Source organism: Pimephales promelas, chromosome 14 (assembly GCF_988280905.1).
Source record: "Pimephales promelas chromosome 14, fPimPro1.hap1.1, whole genome shotgun sequence".
Classification (NCBI taxonomy): Eukaryota; Metazoa; Chordata; class Actinopteri; order Cypriniformes; family Leuciscidae; genus Pimephales; species Pimephales promelas.
In genome coordinates, this window is record NC_142782.1 from 19833898 (window position 1) to 19854602 (window position 20705).

Consider the following 20705-nt stretch of genomic DNA (forward strand, 5'->3'; position numbering starts at 1 on the left):
GTTGATTCTGACTGGTCCTCTTCTGTGCATTCGAAGTGCTGATTGGGTCATGCAGATAGAACCTTATAGAGCCAAGTTAGAGTTCGACTTTGTAGATAGAACCTTTTTATTTTTTTCAATAAAAAGTCCCACAATGAACACAACTTAAAAAAACACATAACGTAAATAAGTTATCACAGAATAAGAATATGTGAATAACTGAAAAAACTCGAAATTTTTAGTTTCTCTGATCTTCTTGAAACTCTGGATTCTGATAGAGGGCCATGGGACTTAGACCTAAGTGCAAAAATGGAGGCTCTAGACGCTTCCAGAGCTGAGATATTGAGATCCCACGTAACATTTATGCCATTATAAATATCTCAATATCTCAGCTCTGGAAGGGTCTAGAGCCTCCATTTTTTGCACTCAGGTCTAGGTCCCATGGCCCTCTATCAGAATCTAGAGTTTCAAGAAGATTGGAGAAACTTATTTTGACAAATGTCCAATCTCATGGACTGCAGGCTTTGAACTAGGTGAAATGCTCCAGAAGTTAAAAAAGGGGGCTGACATGTGATGTCCATTGTAATGGACACAGGGTCTGAATGGGATAAAGGTGAAAAATAAGACTTAAAAAAAAAGAAAAACCTTGAATACATGTTATATTGCACCCCATAAATACAATCATGCAAAGAAAAAAAGCAGTCAACCCCCCCTTTAAACAACCATGTAGTAAGACACATCATGGCCATATTCTAGGTTGACAATGACAAGATCCATCAGGCTCAAACTGAAAGAATGGTTGGGAGGGAGCATGAAGAATCATTTTTACACATGAATAAGCACAAACACTCTGAGTCCAAACACTAAATTCATTGAAAGTCTTTGAGATGTGCTGGAGGAGACTTTACAGAGTGCTTGACTCGTGCATTGTCAATACAAGATCTTGACCAAAAACATGTATTTCCATCAAGAGGTGTAAAAAGCAGTCTGTAGAGTCTGACAATACTCAGAGGTGCCTATTCATGTGTGAAAATGATTCTTCATGTCCCTCCAAACCATTCTTTCACAATTTGAGCCTGAGAAATGTTGACATTGTCTGACAGCGTGGATACAAAGTTTTTCTTTTACCAATGATATTGTAGAAATATCCTCAGGCATATACGACAGCCATGGTTAATTAAGGCAAACAAAGTGTCCAATCATGGGGTTAGTAATAAAGAGTGTCGGACTGATCTATCCAAAGACTCTTTCAGGGAAAGTCTGTTCACTTGGCAGCCAATCTACTTGAATGGGGAAATACTGAAATCTTTCAAACATATTTCAAATCAGAAACTCAATCTCACATTAACTGTCCCAAAAATTCTTATCCTCATTAAAACATTTGGGTAACACTTTACAATAAGGTCCGTTAGTTAACATTAGTTAACTACATTAGTTAATATGAACTGCACATATACAGCATTTATTGATCTTTGTTAATGTTAATTTCAACATTTACTAATATTTTATTTAAATCTTGTTATCATTAGTTAATGCACCGTGAACTAACATGAACAAACAATGAACAGCTGTATTTTTATTAACTAACGTTAACAAAGATGAACAAATACAGTAACAAATGTATTGCTCATGGTTAGTTCATGTTAGTTAATACATTAACCAATGTTAACTAATGAACCTTATTGTAAAGTGTTACCAACATTTGTATGAAAATTAAAATTGGTCCAGCTCACATAATTAGAACTACTTGTTCCACCAAATTATGCATAGCAGTTTCTCCCATTCAGTGTAATACATGTAAACCGTCTTGGCATATAGTCTTTGTCTAGACATGGTGGACAATAACGGATGATGTCTTATGTAGAATGAAACATTTTGCAAGGGCATTAAAATTGCGTCTTTATTTCATTGTGAGTGAAACTTTTTATATCAAAAGTGCCATTTTTTAGGTAACTTAGTTTTTTAAAAAAATTACTTTGATTACACACTTAATAATTTAATGAAGTTCTTATTAAAATTATGCTGACCTAAGTTTGTGCTAAACAGACCATTCACTCTTGCACAATGTTTTTAGTAACATTCAATAAAACATTTTAGTTTCAACTATACAGAGGCCTAAAGAGATAAAGTTATGGGAGGAAATTAGTTGAAAGGGGAAAAATACTTTTAGCATTTTCCTTTAATTTCCCGAAAAACTTGCAAAACATGTTCAAAAAGATGTAATAGTTTGTAGAGAATTGAAGTGTGTGAAATCAAATACGAGAGTACACAGATGTCTCTCGCAAAAACAAATTTCTTGAGAGAGAGGTCATAGGAACAAACAATGTTCACATAACCATGTGCCCTCAGGGCTCCATTCAACTAATATCTGAAATCTCAGATGTTTTTGCCAGGTGATCCTCTTCCTAAAGGTAAATACTTTGGATTTTTAGTGGAATACAGAATTTTAGCTTCAGGTTTTTTTGAGAACAACATTCTCAAAAATCGTCTGGTCCTTAAAAGGTCCTCAGTGTTCACATTCATTCATGCCATCTTAAATAAGCTGCACTAATCAAACATCTTTAAAATCATTAAATAAGAAGTAAGAGATCTCTTCTACCAGTGCTCTTTATGACACCCGTGAGCCTTGACAATCTCAGAGGTTGGAGTTTGTGTTCTGTGATCTGAGATATTATGAACGTGGCTAACATTGCCTGGTTTGGGGGCATCCGAGTTTTCCGACAGTGCCTCGCTCTGACTACAAAGCCTCAGAGCCTGAGAGATAAACACATCTAGGTCAAAATGTTCCTCTCCGGAAGGATCCATCTGCGAGGGCTCTTCATCGATTTCACAAACGGAGGAAGACGGATAATCAGATGAACCGTGATGAGGACAGGAAGGAGATGAGGGCAGCAGAGATGGAGGAGCGGAGAAGAATGGGGTAGGACTCCTGTCCTCATGGAGCTGGTGAGGGCTGGACAATTGCAAAGGTGCTGGGATTTGCGTGTGAGAATGAGACAGCATTGTAGGAGACAGCGGTTGAGGAGGGGAACAGGGGGAGGTGAGAGGTTCTTGAGGTGAACGGGGCGAGTGGAGTCCAGACTGCGTGCTCTCCACCCAGCGCGAGATCTCCTGGAACAGATCTCCAGGCTCAGCAAGAAGCTTCTCCACGCTGCCCCTTCTTGGAGCAGACATGCTGTTATGCCTCCAGTGGGACAGGTCCAGTATTAGCTTGGGTTCAGAGTAGTGCTGCGGCTTGCCTTCTCGCCACGCGATCTTATCCAGGTAGGATGGAGAACCCACCTTGTAATCGCAGGAGTGGCCGCAGTCCAGCTCTGTGAATTGTCCGCAGACCCGCTCCAAAGATGAGTGGGACTGCTCCAGGAAGCGCTCCGCGGAGCTGCTGTGGGAATATTTGCGAGGGTCAACCTGAGCCTCCTCGATGTGGGCCGTCGAGCTCGCTCGTGGATCTCTTTGAACTTCGTCGTCTTCTGCCTCTCCCAGCTCTGAGACGCTCTGCATGCACCCACACTGCTCCTGCGGCCGCCAATAAACGTCTGACGACAGACTCCCATCATACCTGGAAAAAGTGTATACACAGTTTTAGCATACATGTGCACATTTCATACACAGTGTCAAAGTATAAAAAAGTGCATATTATTAATTAGGTGTGGTGATGGCGCAGTGGATAAGACACATCCCAGCAAACAGAGAACGTTCTCCTAACGTTCCCAAATGGTTTCCGGACCAAGCAAGAACTTTATAGGAACGTTCCATGTAGGTTATTTTTAGGTTCCATTTTTATAACATAAGGAGAATGTTACAGGAACGTTCCCATAACCTTAAAGGGTTAGTTCACCCAAAAATGAAAATTAAGTCATTAATTACTCACCCCCATGCTGTACCAACCCCGTAAGACCTTTGTTCATCTTCGGAACACAAATGAAGATATTTTTGATTAAATTTGAGAGCTGTATCCCTACCACATAGGCTCCTAAGGGACTGACACTTGACGGCCCAGAAAGTAGGGTTGGGTATCGAGAATCGAGTATCGATTGGAACCGGGACTAACTTTTTGTTTTTCCCGGAATCGTTCAAAAGTTAAAATTTCGATTCCTAGTTTCGATATTCACAGTCCGCCGAGCGGAAGAAGAAACCGCTGAACAACAGCAACGAAGAAGCGTCTACCGGAAGTGTTGGCATAACCGCGCGTGTCGAACATGAGTAGCTTACGTCGGCGGTCCAAAGTGTGGCTTCACTTTTCTAAAAATAACGAAATCTCAGCAAAATGCAAAATTTGTGACTAAAGGAGTATTTGTGACAGAAGGAGTATTTCCTTCAGAAAGGCCGTTGGTTAGCAAGGTTAGCTAAACTTTTTTGACCCTGCCTCTTAAAAGAATCGGAATCGAGAATCGTTAGGAACCGGAATCGAAACAAGGAATCCGAATCGGAATCAGAATTGTTCAAATTCAAACGATACCCAACCCTACCAGAAAGTCAATGAAGAAAATTTTTAAATATTCCATGTGACTACAGTGGCTCAACTATAAGTTAATCAAGCGACGAGAATACTTTTTGTGCGAAAAAACAAACAAAAATAACGACTTTATTCGACTATTCATTTTCTTCCTTGTTGGCCTGAAACGAGACTTCAATAGATTTCCACGACGCATGCGCAAGAATTGTGATCTCCTTCAACTACTTCAGTTCAGTTCTCGCGCATGCGTCGTGGAAATCTCTTGAAGTCTTGTTTGCGTCGTGGAAATCTCTTGAAGTCTCGAAATCTCTTGTGTCGTGGAAATCTCTTGAAGTCTCGTTTCAGGCCAACAAAGAAGAAAAGGAATAGTCGAATAAAGTCGTTATTTTTGTTTGTTTTTTCGCGCAAAAAGTATTCTCGTCGCTTGATAAACTTATAGTTGAGCCACTGTAGTCACATGGAATATTTAAACATTTTCTTCATTGACTTTCTGGGTCGTCAAGTGTCATTCCCTTAGGCAGCCTATGTGGTAGTGATACAGCTTTCAAATTTAATCAAAAATATCTTCATTTGTGCTCTGGAAGACGAACGAAGGTCTTACGGGGTTGGTACAGCATGGGGGTGAGTAATTAATGACTTAATTTTCATTTTTGGGTGAACTAACCCTTTAAGGGAAAGTTCTAGGAACGTTCTGGGAACCAAAAACTAACGTTCCCAGAACCTAAATTTGTTTGCTGGGATGCCTTTGGTCTGAGAGACCCGGGTTCGAATCCACTGTGAGACACCAATGTGTCCCTGACCAAGACACTTAACCCCTAGTTGCTCCAGAGGCGTGCGACCTCTGACATATATAGCAATTGTAAGTCACTTTGGATAAAAGCGCCAGCTAAATGAATTAATGTAAATGTAATTAGTCACAATATTTTTTTATATTACATGAATGAACTTTAAAGTTTATAGGGTAAGACATTGCACAACCAGCAAATTGTTTTATAGTTTATTTCTTTTTTACTTGGGTTAACATTACACAATAGTATAACAGCAATGTTCAAAAATGTAGGGTCTGTAAGAGAAGAAATAAATACTTTTATTAAGGATACATTAAATTGATCAAAAGTGACAGCAAAAACCTTAATGGCTTTTTTAAATAAATATTGAAAGTAAGCAGCACAACTGTTTACAACATTCATAACTATAAGAAATGTTTATTGAGCACCAAATCAGCATACAAGTATGATTTCTGAAAGTTCGCGTGACACGTAACTCGTAATAATGTCAGGCTGCACATTACACGTTAATAGTTGGTTAGTGCAATCAAATCAATCAGTAAACTTGTCTGCCATCAAATGCTTCTGTCCTGACCATTGTAGGTGCATTACTTAAACCACAAATTTAGTTTTCTCAAACAGAGAAGAGTCAAGTGGTGGTTATGAAGAAACATCCATAGAATCCACATTCATTTCCTTTTAACATCAGCATTTATACACTTTGATAATATGATGTTCCAAAAGGCTAAGCTAACAAACTTTTTCACCTCTCACTGTTGGTTCTGATCAGTAAAGAAAGACTTTGTTTCAGATGTTCCCATATGGATATGGTGCCAACAATGACATTCTTATTAAGCGGTCACAGAGTCTGCTATGAGATTTAATTATGCAGGGTTTTAATACATTTCTATATTTGAACAGCATTCTACGTCACTGGAAGGTCCTCTGGGCATTTCAGTGCCCATCTGTGTAAATTGGCTTTTAAATGACCCTTGTTTTCACTGTCCAGACCATGTACCCACAAACTTTTAACAATCAAACTTCTATCATTAAAGAGTATTAAAGTACAACTGCAGACTTTAATTGGCTCTTTCAAAACTGGAATTAGTTTTTTTCCCTCAGTTTCATTATGCTCTAGTACCACAAGTACTGCACTTTATTGGGTCCAACTGCTTTTGTTTGCTACTTACAATTGTTAAAATAATGTTTCTTTCTGGCAAACCGGTATTACACGATGCACCCGTAGGGTTACAAACCCATTTATTTGCTTTGCAAAGACATCTTGCATATAATATGGTAAACTGCCTAATAATAAAGTTACAACAATAAAAGCTTTATCTTGGTCATATTATGTCCTGGAAGTCATATTAAATATTTTTCTGGCTTTGTACTGTACATAGTTTGTAGGAAAAGAAAGAGACTGTTTTCAGAAGGAGACCTTCAAAACATAAAATATAAAATATTTTCATTTAATTTATTAACATTTGTATTTGTTATGAGAAATATATTTGTTTCCTAGAAGCAACTAGTTTTGTAACGACGTTGTGATATGATAAATCGATACCATTTTCGATACCATGGGGGAAACTAGACATTTTTATTATTATCTCATAATTTTTTGATAATTTGGGTAATTTGTCCCATATAGATTACACACAGGGAGGCTTTATTTGGAACTCTGATCTAAATTTACAAAAAAAGACAAGTAAACCGTCAGTAATAATATAAGAACAAAATTAAACGATAGCACAAATAAATACAAATACAAACAACTGAATTGCACACTGCTAAATGAAGTGTTTCAAGTGGGTCTAACAGTAGTATTTGGGTAAGAAATATACAGTAATTCAATAAAGTAATTGTAATACTTACAATTAAAGTTACAAAAGTTCTTCAGTCAAGAGCTGCACCTGATTTGTTTTTTGTTATTTGATTGACATAAAAAACATTAGCAGGTTTATTAGGCTGATGTCACTTAAAGAGCATATGCACATATCCGATATATTGTCAAACAACATAAGGTGTTTTCATCTGCATTCTCTATATTATATTGTATTGTCCATGAATAAAGAATATCCTATTTTAATTCATTAATTGATTGATTTGATTAAATATTACATTAAGTTTTATATTTAGCTGTTTTAGTGTTCTAAAATCAGTAAAGTCTTGATTCATTTCTTTCCATTGTAACATAGTGTTGTTTTCAATCAGCATACTGTACCTAAAATGACCCCTAAATGTTTTATTTACTCCACTTAATGTTATTATTATTATTATTTTTTTTATATTAAGTTTAAGGTCCATGCAAGAAATACAACATGAATAAAACCTTGGAGTGTGGGTTCTACTTTATTTGAAACTTTAAATTAATTAAATGATGATTTTTTTTTCTTTCTAGCTGTATAGATTTAACAACATTCTTAAAAAAAGAGCAATAGTTTATGTTTTCTTTTATTGTCGTTGGTCTGTGTCAGGTCTGAGTGCCAGGAAAACTGTAACAAATGACACAGCTCTGAGTGTTGATAAGTCAGAGTGCCTACAGTGAGAGGTGTACCTGTCCCAGTGGGAGCTGAGCGCATGGCCGTGCTCAGTGACCACACTGTCCTCTAACTCGTCCTCTATACGGAACGGCTGCAGGGAGACAGGCTCATCCTGAGGACACGAGTATCTCAGCAGATATGAATGAGACAACGCTGCTTCTGCTGTCAGCCGGTCCATGGGATTAAAGGTGAGGATACACTCCAAGAAATCAATGCCTGAAATGTAGATTCAGATTCTGAAATGTAGATACAAACTGTTGATACATAGCAGTATCACATATTTAAATATAAATATACATATGCTCTGCTTACCTTTGTCCTCCACTTCTGGCAGTAGTTCTCTAAGAGACCTTTTGACCTCCCACCCCTGACCTACAAAAGAGGGCATGACCTTCAGCAGTTCCTGTCTGTCTTCCTCTCTAATGACAGGCACAGTGTCCAAAATCAGCTGCATCTGCTCCAGCTCATGAGCACCTTAGAGAAGAGAAACAAACAGATAGGCGTATAAACTTTGTCTTAGTGCACCAGGACTATTTACAGCAGGGTGCACTTAAAAATTAAAGGCTGGTTATCTATTCCCATACTGATAAATACAAATCTTACAATTTATAACAAGAACTATATGTTACACCAAGCTTGTGTAGAGTAAATTCTTACAGAAAAGAAAGAATCTTTTTTTAATCAGTTTCAATTGTTGTCTGTATAACTGTAACCATATTTTAATCTAGTACCTTATTTTTTTATCATTAATATATTTATTGTCAGGTCACTGTTTTTGTTTGAACTGATGCTTTGTGTTCCTATTTGTTTTGTTAAATTTGCTTAAATGTATAACACTCATGCCAATATTAAAAATATTTTAACACTAAATGCTCTTTTTTTGTATAGTCCATGTTACTGCTATTTGTAGTGTTTTATTTGACCATATTTTTTATCATTAATAAAAAAAAATCCTATTTTTGTCACTGCTTTTGTTGCATGTATTAATACGTTTGCAATATTGTATTTATTACAATCTTGCCAATGTAGTACAGTGAAAAGAAAATGATAGAAATAGACCTTTAATATGTCAGGTGGTCTACACATTTATTTTTACTTTGCCACGTACAGCCACAAGAGGACGCTCTAAGACCAAGTCCGGATAATGAAGATTGATGTTCTTGTGTCTCAAGTGAACTGCAAGATCTATAAAAAAACCCAATAGAGCAAACAAACACTAATGGTGTTCCCTTGCTGCTCATTACTGAGGGCTCTTCTAATCTTACCTGCGAACAGCATGCGTCCTGTGAGCATCTCAGCCAGAATGCAGCCTGCGGCCCACATGTCGATTGCTTTAGTGTAGTTATTTGGGGACAGCAGAAGTCTAGGTGAACGGTACCATTTAGTGACCATTCCCTCTGACAGGTATCCCTGTGTGGCAAAGAAAAAAATGTACATACACACACACCGTAAGCACAATTAAATGGTGTACTTCACATAATAATAGTCTTTTTTTTGTGTTGTATTTCAATAAACCTATTTATATATCACACATTTATTTGATCAAAAATACAGTAACAGCAAATTTTGAAATTTTTACACAAAATGTTTACACAATCTTTCAGAAATCATATTACTAATATATTGATTTGTTACTCAGAAACATTTCACATGTCATCAATATTGAGAACAGTTGGCAGCTTTATATTTTTGTGAAAACCGTGAAACACTTTTTATAGCATTACAAATGTCTGTAATGCTTTTTTACTAAATAAAAGTATTAATCTTCTACCAAACTGTAGTGATTGTGTAGTATAAAAAAAATGTAAAAAAAATGGCATGTGACTCAGCATCTGTATGAAGTCTGATGAGAATCAGCTGATAAACAGTAACCCCATGCCTTCCTTTCCTCTTCTTTCTCACCTCCCACTCTCCCCCAGGACTAAGGTGATGAATTATTTGTGGGATTTTAGCAGGCAGCCTCAGTAGGGTGCATCTGAAGGGTGATGGTGACACAAACGAGAATGATGTTTACATATCCTGTTTAAACAGAGGGCCTTTGTCTTCTCAACGAAGCTGATTCACTGAGACCATTGAAACTGTTGACGATCACAAGCAAGTGAGGCCAACAAATGAGCAAAGACTGAAAATGAGCACTGAGAACAAAATGTCAGGAATCAGGCATTTTGACCAACAAATGTCGGTAATGCTGATTTCGTGCTGTCAAGAGCTGTCAGTTCAACTTACACACAGAGACAGACTCGACATTTAGGATGTTTTCTGCTGCCAACTTTTTCACTGGACAAAAAACCACAAATAGGATCAATATTTTTAGGATAAATTTTATTAGATTCAATATTTTTTTTATTAATTATATTTATCCCAAAAAAATCCTATGAATAATGGACATGAATAGTTGGTACCGATTCTTTTTTTTCCAGGAGCAGCTTCTTAGCAAAACCAGCTTTATACTGATTCTCGTTTATAAAGCAGTCTGGCAGTGTTGTGCACTCGAGACTCGGACTCAGACATATTTTAATGGACTCGGTCTTGTCATGGACTCGTATGCATTTTGACTCGGAATTGACTCGTACTCAAACATAAGTCGGGACTCGGACTTATTCCCGAGTCCACTCGAGTCCCATTCAAAATATGTCATGATTATAACTGTATGTTAATATTTCTTTAAATTGTTGTTTGATAGAAACGTCCAAAGATTGCTGACTTTCTTGTGCGCAACTGCGCATGACTTGTGACTATAATGTTCGCGGCACGCAAATGCAGCAGGACCCAGGAGCCTCTAGCTCAACTATGAAAATGTCTGGCTTATCATCCATAATTCAGTCTACATATTAGAGCCAAACAGAATTCATGTACAGTAATGTTCTGTGAAAGAGCACTTACTGATTGTAACAATTGTAAGTAATAATCATAATAAAATTCCCTACACCACTATGTGGCCTTTTTACCATTAGTGTACATGATTCCATGGTATATTTGGTTTACTGTTTGAGTATGGTGCCAATTTTTTTGTTACCACCAAATATTTTACATATTCATGAAGGTATCTTTAAGTTTGGTTTGAGACCCAACCTCTATGGTCTCGGTCTCGACTTGGACTCGACTCTCTTTGGTCTCGGTCTCGACCCACTATGGTCTCGGTCTCAGTCTCGACTCGGACTCGAGTGAGCTGGTCTCGACTACAACACTGCAGTCTGGTGAGAAATGATTTGCGCAAACATGAATGCATTGACGTTGCTAATGGGGAATATTCCCTTCAAAAACAAAACTCGGGCACTGCGTCTTCAGCGGTTTGGATTTAGAAACATCAAAATGACTGCTGTGTTCATTATTAAACTCAAGAACAGAACACCACAATCTCTTAGATGCAATTCTGCTTCAGTGTATCAACAATGACGGACTATGATGACAGCTCGCTCAGGGCGGGTCTGTGTTGAAACGCTGCTGTCAATCAACAATTGTGGAAAGGGTGTCCGACCATGTGACGTCACAGAGACGAACGGCTCGATTTGAGGCAGGGAAAAACATATAAGATTTTCATATAACATATATTATATCATTATATGATGGTTGTGTACAGGAACTGCCAACACACATTTCAGAACAATCAACTTGTAAAAGTGCATGTACCATATGACCCCTTTAAGGAATTTAATATAGCTTTTCATACATTTCATTAACTATGGATTACTTATTTTAAATTGCTGCTTACGCTGGTCAAGCCATCATAATTGAGCAACAGGACATGGGAATGGGCCAATTGGTTCTTTATTAAAATTATAGATGAAGTTCACATCATCTTTATTCTTCATGTTGTATTGAGTGAGTATAACCATCTGGAGCCCTATCAGTCCCCTGCCTGCAGATGCTGCTGTGATTCCATAGTCCACTTATATGTGATCCTCTAGATTTGGGAACTGCATGTTCCCTCCATGCTGAGAGGGGAACAGACGCTCTCAGCACTGAGTGGCAGAGTTGCATGCACTCTCTCAGGGAAAGGGTGAAGGGAACTACTGGCCTTATTTCCCTTAAGCTCACTATACTCAGAGGTACAATGATGCACTAATGAGACTATAGACTAATACAACCTGCACCTTTATTTTACAGGGGGCACAGGATGCAGTCCAGGCTCACTTGTAATCCTGAAGGGGATGACATATGATCATAGGGAGAAAAAAAATCAGCAACTTTGAAGTTAAGTACAACTGTTAACAAAATTGATAAAAATAAGAAATGTGTCTTGACCACCAAATCAGTATATTATACTGATTTTGGTCCATATGGAAATGATAGCATCACCAAGTTTTTGTCAGCTGTACATCCATGATGTAAATGTCACATCACATCCCATCCCAAGGATGCTTTATTAGATTGAGATCTGGTAATTGTGAAGGCCATTTGAGTCATTGTCATGTTCAAGAAACCAGTTTGAGGTGAATTGAGCTTTGTGACATGGTGCGTTATCCTGCTGGAAGCTGCCATCAGAAGATGGTACACTGTGGTCATAAAGGGAAGGACATGGTCAGCAACAATACTCAGGTAGGCTGTGGCATTTAAACAATGGTACTAAGGGGGACAAAGTGTGCCAAGAAAATATCCCCCACAACACCAGCACCATCATGAACCATTGATACAAGGCAGGATGAATCATGCTTTCATGTTGTCCACACCAAATTCTGACCCTACCACCTGAATGTCACAAAAGAAATTGAGACTCATCAGACCAAGCAAAGTTTTTCCAGTCTTCTATTGTCCTTCTATAACAGTTCAAATTATAGCCTCAGTTTCCTGACGTTAGCTAACAGGAGTGACACCCGGTGTGTCTTCTGCTGCTGTAGCCCATCTGCTTCAAGGTTTGATGTGCTGTGTGCTCAGAGATGATTTTCTGCATACCACGGTTGTAACGAGTGTTTTTTTAAAGCTACACTGTGTAACTCTTTTAGTTTATTCTTAGCTAAAAACACTTAGTTCTTTCAAAAATATATGTGCTCATTAATGTATATTTACTTCGTTCAAGTAATAAAGTATTCTCGTGAGTGTATAATATGCCATTGAAAATACACACGGGTAAGGGGTTCTAATGTCGGTCGCCATGTTGCCCCTCCATCTTGAAAGTACATTAGCCAAAGAGGGACATACCCGTTAATTCAAGCTTCGCCTTTCGCGTTTACGTTTGAGTTAACACTCATGGACGAGGTCGAACTCATTTTTTACAGTCTATGGTCGAACTGGAAGCCATGTTAATCTTGGACTACATTGGCCACCGTAGGAGTTAAAACGAAATCGGAATTGAGAGGAACAGAAACTAGTATTCACTGGATGGTCATATACCTTTTTACCACTAGATGGGGGTTAAAATCACACAGTACTGTTGCCTGCCTTTCTTTCAGCTCAAACCAGTCTGGCCATTTCCTCTGATATCAACAAGAAATTTTTACTCACAGAACTGCTGCTCTCTAGATATTTTCACATCATTCTCTGTAAACCCTAGAAATGGCTGTGCGTAAAAATCCCAGTAGATCATCATTTTCTGAAATACTCAGACCAGCCTGTCCGCCACCGACAACCATGTTCAAGTCACTAAAATAAACTTTCTTCCCCTTTCTGATACTCAGTTTGAACTTCAGCAGATGGTCTGGCATGCTTAAAATGCATTGAGCTGCCATGTGATTGGCTAATTAGATGCTTATTTTGGATTTCTTATTTTTGACTTAATCAAAAATCTGGCACTGCCGTTGTATACACTGGTATCCTATAAGAACATACTCCACTAATGATTCCAAATGAGACAATATCGGCTGAATACTTTTTAATTAATTTTGCACACTAAATATATTGTTTTATAGTTAAACATACCAAAAACCTTTCTTTAATTGTCTTGTCTAAACATTTGTGCATTAAATGTGGCTAAAGTGTACAACTTTTGAAGCCACTGAAGATAGAGCAGCTTTGACATTTTTTAATAATAAATGAATATTTTGAGTGACATGAGGGCAAAGGGATGCTGCTCTTATAGAGTCTGCAATCTCAGCTATTTTACTATCAGTGCATGGCATTTTAAACAGGGCTCTTACAAGAAAATTCCATCTATAATTTCCTGGGTAAGGCTGTTTTTATTCTAGCTTTTCTTTTCATACCAAACTGTGACTATCCCCCTTCCCTGATCATTCACCCCTCCGTGTCCTGTCTCACACAAAGCTCTCCATTCATATTGTCCTCCTGGTCTGCTAGTGTTACAAAGTGAGTTCTGCTAAATAATACAGAAGCACAATGAGACAGTAAAGTGCCACATTAATCTTTCAGCTCCTATAACATCAAGATAATTGTTCATAATTATTGTGTAATGCAATAGGGCATAATGTCAAAGTCTGAAAACATCTACCTATGTAAAATGCACCGAATTATGAAGTTAGTATTAAAGTATATAACTTAAGACAGACTGTAGTTGTTATACTAATGTAGGGTCACCAGGATCAAATAATAATATCTGCATAAAACAAAACACTGTGCCCAAAAACGCTTCAATAAACTCTCCAAACAACTATACAGGCTTAACAAATGGGTATTTTATGTACAAAACTTGTCTAAACTAACTTTTAGGAATATAAAATTACTTACAGATGTAACAGATACTCCTTAAATTGAATTTGTAGCTGCCTAGACTTATGACAATTAGAACCATCAAAAAGATTAAAAGCAGATAATCTAAAGTACTTCTGTTCCTAATGAGGTTATGTTGATGATAAAGCTGTAAATGGATTAATATGTCATCATCTTCATAGCCCGTAGCACATGATAATTGATAGGAAATGTGATTCTGCTAATCAAGGCCAGACTGTAACTGCAGGGTGAACTGCAATGTAAGCTTGTAAGGCAGTACAGACTAACAGTATGACAGTACAGACTACTAACATCTAAAAGTTCCCAAAAATGAACTAATATATCCAGTTATTCTGTATGAAGTGAAGCACACCCTTACAAAAAGTACTGTGTGCTTCGGTACCATCCCACAGTAGCCGCATCAGATTGTAATAGTGCTTTGATATATATTAGTTAACCAGGTACATGAACAAAAAACATGTTATTTCCATACACACATATAAAAACACATTTACTAAAACTCAACATGTGTAATCCAAGACCTCAAACTAGATTAAAATCTTGATGAGCTTTGATAGAATCGATATTGTCTTTTTATGACCAATACAAATTATTTCCATATTTTCAATGTCAATCAATATACAGAACAGATTTAACATTTTTGTTATATTTTTGATTTATATATCATGTATAAATGATCATAAAATGCAATAAAAACATATGTATCGATTATTTTTAAAATGATTATTATTACTAATATTTACATTTTTACAAAGGAAAAAATAGTCACAAATAATCCATTCTTTGATCAATGTCTTAATGCTGAGCTAATTATGAATATGTGATTATTATTGTTATATTTATTTTTAATTAAATAATGTATAACTTAATGATAAGCAATAAGAAAATAACATATATATTATTATTTATTCATTTTCGAACTAAACAAAGCTTTTGGCAAATGTCTAATTGTTATGCTTCCTTCAATGAATGAATGTTAAAATGTTATTATCCATGATACTTAAGTAATGAGTATCGCAGAGACTCCACAAATGGTGCCAATTATCAATAGACCAACGACTACAACATTGATAACAAATACATTTTTGAGAATTGATAAAGAAATATCAGTCAGCTATCTCTATTGGAAACCATTGTACTATTTCTAATTTTCTACTAACAAAGACCTATCTAGTAAATAACGCATTGTCATCCCAAGGCATCATATACGACACTTTTGCCAAAGCGTAGACATCCAACACACATGGCACCCTTTAGCGTCAAATGAGACGCTTCGGTTATTGTAGGTTTAGGTGTAGGGTAGGGTTAGGGTTAGACCACTAGGAGGCGCCTATGTCGTATTTGACACCTTCGGATGAGAACGGGCTGAAATACCAGTTATTCTTTCCAATGAGTGAAGCATTATGTGCTGCAGTCATTCCTGCCCTGCTGCTGCGACTCTTACCTTGTGCGAGTAATGTGGGTCAACAATGCGAGCCAGGCCGAAGTCTCCGATCTTCAGCAGCATTTGCTCCGTGTTGATCAAGATGTTCGCTGGCTTGAGGTCACGGTGCAGCACATTGGCAGAGTGGATGAACTTGAGTCCACGAAGCAGCTGATAAAAGAGCAGGGTGGCGTGTTCAGCTGGCAACGGCCCTTGCTCGAGTAACCGTGCCAAGTCAGTTTCCATGCACTCTTGCACAATGTATATTGCCGGCACATGGGTCAGGTCACGGGGTAAAGGGTGACCAGACGGCCCCAAGACGTCATACACCCTGACCACGTTCTCATGCTGAAGGCGGCGGGTGATCTTCACCTCCCTCAGAGCGTGTTTTACGCTGACAGCATCTCGCATTACCAGCTTCTTCACCGCCACACGCAGGCCGCTGCGCCTGTCCACCGCAGAGAGGACGAGCCCCGATGCTCCCACGCCCAGAGGATGCAGATCCTGGTAATGTCCCCCCAGGTCAAAGCCATAACGGAATGGGGATGTGTTTTGCCAGGCCATTGCTTAGAGAGGAGCAATTGGGCATTGCCTGTGAGAGGCTGGAGAGAGTAAGGAGAATGATTCATGCAATATTTTCATTACAATCTATAACTGAAATTACAGCTGCATCAAAACATTAACAATTTTTCTTGCAGAGAGAGATCTTAAATCACAATGGGGCCACAGTGCTGGGTGGAATACAACTCAACACCCTAGTACAGGGCAAGTGTTTCCATAGCAACATCCCACAGTCAGCCAGTGCCTGCTGCACACAGCAAACACTCTGAAATGCAGTCTTCCAGGATTCATCTCTACCCCCAAAACACTGCATGTTACATTCAAAATGAATTACACCCCTGTGCTAGAGTTTGAGGTTCTCTGTGATGTTTGACTTTAACATTAGCAGCAGGTCGTGGGTAAGTTTCTTCTATAATCTAAGAGCTTTCACTTGCCGTCTCGGGCTCCAGGCCGTCCTGTACCCTCCATGCTCCTCACGCATTACCTTCAGCGGAGAAAAAGAAAGAGAGAGAGAGCAGACATATAATTACGGTAGATACTTATTACAATTACAATAAACATATGGACAAGTATGCTTTAGAAGTATGACCAATTTTTTACAGTTCATAGTTTATAATATTTCAGCTTAGTGGTTTCCTAAAATGATTATACAAATAATGAGCAAGAAAACATCCAATGTTATCCCACTAGACTTATGGGGATAGTTCACCCAAAAATGTACTCACCCTCAAGTTGTTCCAAATCTGTATGAATTTCGTTCTTCTGCTGAACACTATTTTGAAGAATGTCACTATTCAAACAGTTGATGAGCACCACTGACTTGTATAGTATTTTTTTTCCAAACTATGGAAGTCAATGGCATTAACTGTTTGGTTACCGCCATTCTTCAAAATATTTTCTTTTGTGTTTCAGAAAGGTTTGGTTGAGTTAATGATGACCGAATTAATTTTTTTCTGTGAACTATCCCTTTAAATGGTAAATGGACTGCATTTATATAGCGCCTTCATAGACCTAATGGCCACCAAAGCGCTTTACATTTTGCCTCACATTCACCCATTCACACACACATTCATACACTTTAATAACTGCTATTACTACAATACTATTTCTTGTTTTCTTATTCACCCCAATGGAGTGCAGCAGTTCACTTTTCAGCTGCTTTGGTTCTGAAAGTATTATTTTTCAGATTCACTTATTCAAAAAACCTTGTTAAATGTAACAAGTCATGAACCAAACCAACCAGCTACAAGGTGAATCAAAACATTACACACTTTGATATGAAGCAAAATGTATTTGTAAATCGGACAAAAAGACAAAAGGTACAGAGTGTGTACTTAAAGGCTTAAATAAGGGAAAGAACTAAAATCCCATGAAACTTTGTGCGTGACAATCAATATAAAACTGATGAAGAAACTTGGGACATGGGAATAGGTGGGTACAAAAGATATATTTTGGTAATTTTTTTTTTTTTTGCTTGTTTTGTTTTCTGATTGGTGGAGATGGGTAGTGTTACACCAGTAATTCTGCTGATTTAAAAAAATAAGTTGAAATACTGCTGACTGACAGCTTACATTGATTAAAAACCTTTTAGCCCACAGTTAGGTCTGTCTTTAAAGGTTTATATTATACGTTATCAACAAAAATCAATTCCTCTATGGAGAAAAGAATAGGAATTTCCTTTCTGCATTCTATGCTACCAGTGGTACCACTGGCACATAGTGACATGAATTCATCATGTTGTTTTTTTGTAACCAACTGAAGCTACTCCACAATAAAGCTGTTTAAGTGTTGTTTTGTTTGTTTGTTTTCTCAAACATTTCACACTACACACATCCATTTAATGGACATGTGTACTTTTATTGTTTTATGCTATGTAAAGTGCCCTAAGTAATACAAAAAGGTTAACATTATAGAAGTAATAGTAACTCATCAACAGCGTGACACCACAGGTCATGTGATGACAACATGGTTGCAACCGTTCATGTAGAATAGAATAGAATATAATAATATAACAGATTTTTCTAGCACACTGATACGTTTAGAGAGATATGATCATTTTTACTGAGATTTCTCAAAAGTGCTGCATGTTCCTTTTTGTGTAGGCTAAAACTTGAATAATATTAGAAACTAATAAACAATTACTGAGTGCACAAAGGAATCTAGTATAAACCAACGGGACCAGACTAGTGGGTGAGCCAAACTTTATAAATAATGCATATGACTATGGCGCTGACCGTGGAAGCGGATGCAATTTGTTGTTGAACGTTAAACCAGAATATGCGTTTATTACGCTGAAATGTTTGCATTGTTCATATTTACGCACAACGTTTGGTAACGTAAAATAATAAAAACGGAGAACTTAAGCCCGTGAATGAAGCACAAATGAAGCTGTGGCTCCAGCTGAACACACAATAGGCAGCGCTGCATTCATTCGCCTTTGTGTGACAACAAACGCTTGTATTTGGTTCTGAAATTGAACGGATACATACACAACCCCGTGCTTAATTTACAGAATAAGGGCAGTTTCACTCGCACGTCTACGCAGAAGTGACTAAAGAGCATATAAACCTAAGAAATAGAGTATAGAATCAGATTTTGACAACACTATCTTCTTATCTTCTGGCCCATCCGCGGAGAAAACTACAAAGGCAGCGATGCTCCTGGATCTCTTACCGTCGCCTGCTCCACGGGTTTGCTCTATTTGTGTTGGAAAAAAAATATAGTTGAACATACTTTTCCACCGGGAAAGTGACGTTTTCGTAGTTCAGAGTTTGTTATTGAATCGGCACTGGTGCAGTCCGGTAGATGGAGGTTTTAGTCTGTCAGTTTGCTGCTGCTGCCGTGAGGAATTTTCCGTGTGTTAAGAATAACACAAGATCTTACCCGCGATAGCGTCAACGGGAGAAACCGCCGAGAGAGCGTTCATTTGAGACACACTGCATTTGTTCGCCTCCCGGTGTCCCTCTTCCACTGTGTGTAGATCTACAAGCTTTTCTTTGGCAAAACTCGTCGGTGCCCCCTTGATGACGTCACGCCCTCCCCGTCCATCATACGGTGCTCCTGACACCTGCGCGCTTGTGCAGGACAAACACATTCTGTGCTTAAATTATGCTCTTGACTGGTCAATAGTCAGGGCATCTGTTTTTGACATGAAACTGCTTCACTATACAGACACGCGCATTGTTTTACAAAGTTTGCTATAAAAATAGATTTAAGTTTTTTTTTTTTTTTTGTGGGAATGACCTGTACACTGCATTGCATGCTGTTATTGTTTTTATTTTTTTATCAACTCACACACATACTTACAAATGAAATGAAATACGGTAATAAAATAATACGACACTGATGCCACCATTTCCAGAAAACGATCCAAATACTTTTTTTGTCTGAGTCTGACTGAGCAATGCTTCCATTCACTCGGATCAATGCTTGTCTTTTATTTGATTTTTTTACTATAACGGAGTTAGGTCTCCAAAAGCTTTGCTTCTCTGTTTTGTACTTGCACACATCGCCCTCATTCTGTTTGTAGTTTCAACTCAAAGTTTAAATGCCCAAAGATCAAGTACAGCAGTTCCTGGAAATAAAATGAGCACCTCGGTTCCGGCAGTGGTGAGATGCAGTATCTCTTTAGATTCCTCGGCAGGAGAGAAAGTGTTTGGCTGCCCTCCAAACGCTTCATCATGACTGAGGTCAGTTTACCGCACTGAGGAGTCAGTGGTGAAAGGAGGAAATAAGATAAATCAAGAGCTCGTCTACATTTCCTCTGTCCAAACACCAGAGTCAGTTCGGGGAGTGTACATAGGCTACAAATGTAGCATCGAAAGATGATAACCAAAGCAGTGTGTTTTGTTTTAGTTGCTTCTAGACTCGTAATTTTTTGCGTATTATCATTCATTGGTAGCTAATGTATAGCTGGATTATTCAGAGGCTGTTATGAAGAGGAAAAACTCTCAATCGCCATACTTCGTTTAAAAATTTTTAGCTTACAGCGACCTCTAATGGATACATTTACAAACGACCATAGAATCTGACACTCATGATGTAACCAAATTGTTGTTGTTGTTTTTCTTGTATTATTTTTACTTTTAAAGCACTAAACTTAATGGACCTTGTTTCGTTCTTTAGGGGGTTTCTCTTGTTAAAAAAAACTGACAAAGCTGAATATGACTAGTGCAATGTATTCACCCAGAACATTATATTACTATACACATTGAATTGTTTACATTCAAATTTACATTCTAGTGCTTGTGCATCAAAAAGATGGCCAATGGAGCATTCCAGATAATGTCAGTTTACGGCTTACTTTAATGAGCAGTATCTTCACAACTGTGTCAGCACAAGACAGATAACTAGTCAAC

The 20705-nt window shown here is 37.8% G+C and overlaps 1 protein-coding gene across 3 annotated transcripts; it reads right to left on the bottom strand.

Annotated features, from left to right (window-relative positions):
* Positions 1–76: 76 nt before the first annotated feature.
* On the bottom strand, positions 77–20688 carry mapk4 (mitogen-activated protein kinase 4). Of its 3 annotated transcripts, none has more exons than XM_039679577.2 (7): positions 19231–20688; positions 16782–16831; positions 15808–16388; positions 9008–9152; positions 8055–8216; positions 7757–7958; positions 77–3538 (listed from the first exon to the last, which is right to left on the bottom strand). In XM_039679577.2, the coding sequence occupies exons 3-7, from the start codon at positions 16348–16350 to the stop codon at positions 2575–2577; spliced, it is 2016 nt and encodes a 671-aa protein (XP_039535511.1). In that variant the 5' UTR covers positions 16351–16388; positions 16782–16831; positions 19231–20688; the 3' UTR covers positions 77–2574. The 3 variants fall into 3 exon arrangements, with proteins under 3 accessions (XP_039535511.1, XP_039535530.1, XP_039535522.1); XM_039679596.2 differs by having other exon boundaries at positions 19081–20688; XM_039679588.2 differs by having other exon boundaries at positions 19021–20688.
* Between the last annotated feature and the right edge of the window lie 17 nt (positions 20689–20705).

Coding starts and splice junctions, on each gene's coding strand:
- mapk4 (XM_039679577.2), bottom strand. CDS start 16,350: ATGGCCTGGCAAAACACATCCCCATTCCGTTATGGCTTTGACCTGGGG. Junction 8,217..9,007: donor AGGACGCATGCTGTTCGCAG/GTAAGATTAGAA, acceptor CTCTTCTCTAAG/GTGCTCATGAGCTGGAGCAG. Junction 7,959..8,054: donor GCCAGAAGTGGAGGACAAAG/GTAAGCAGAGCA, acceptor TCTACATTTCAG/GCATTGATTTCTTGGAGTGT.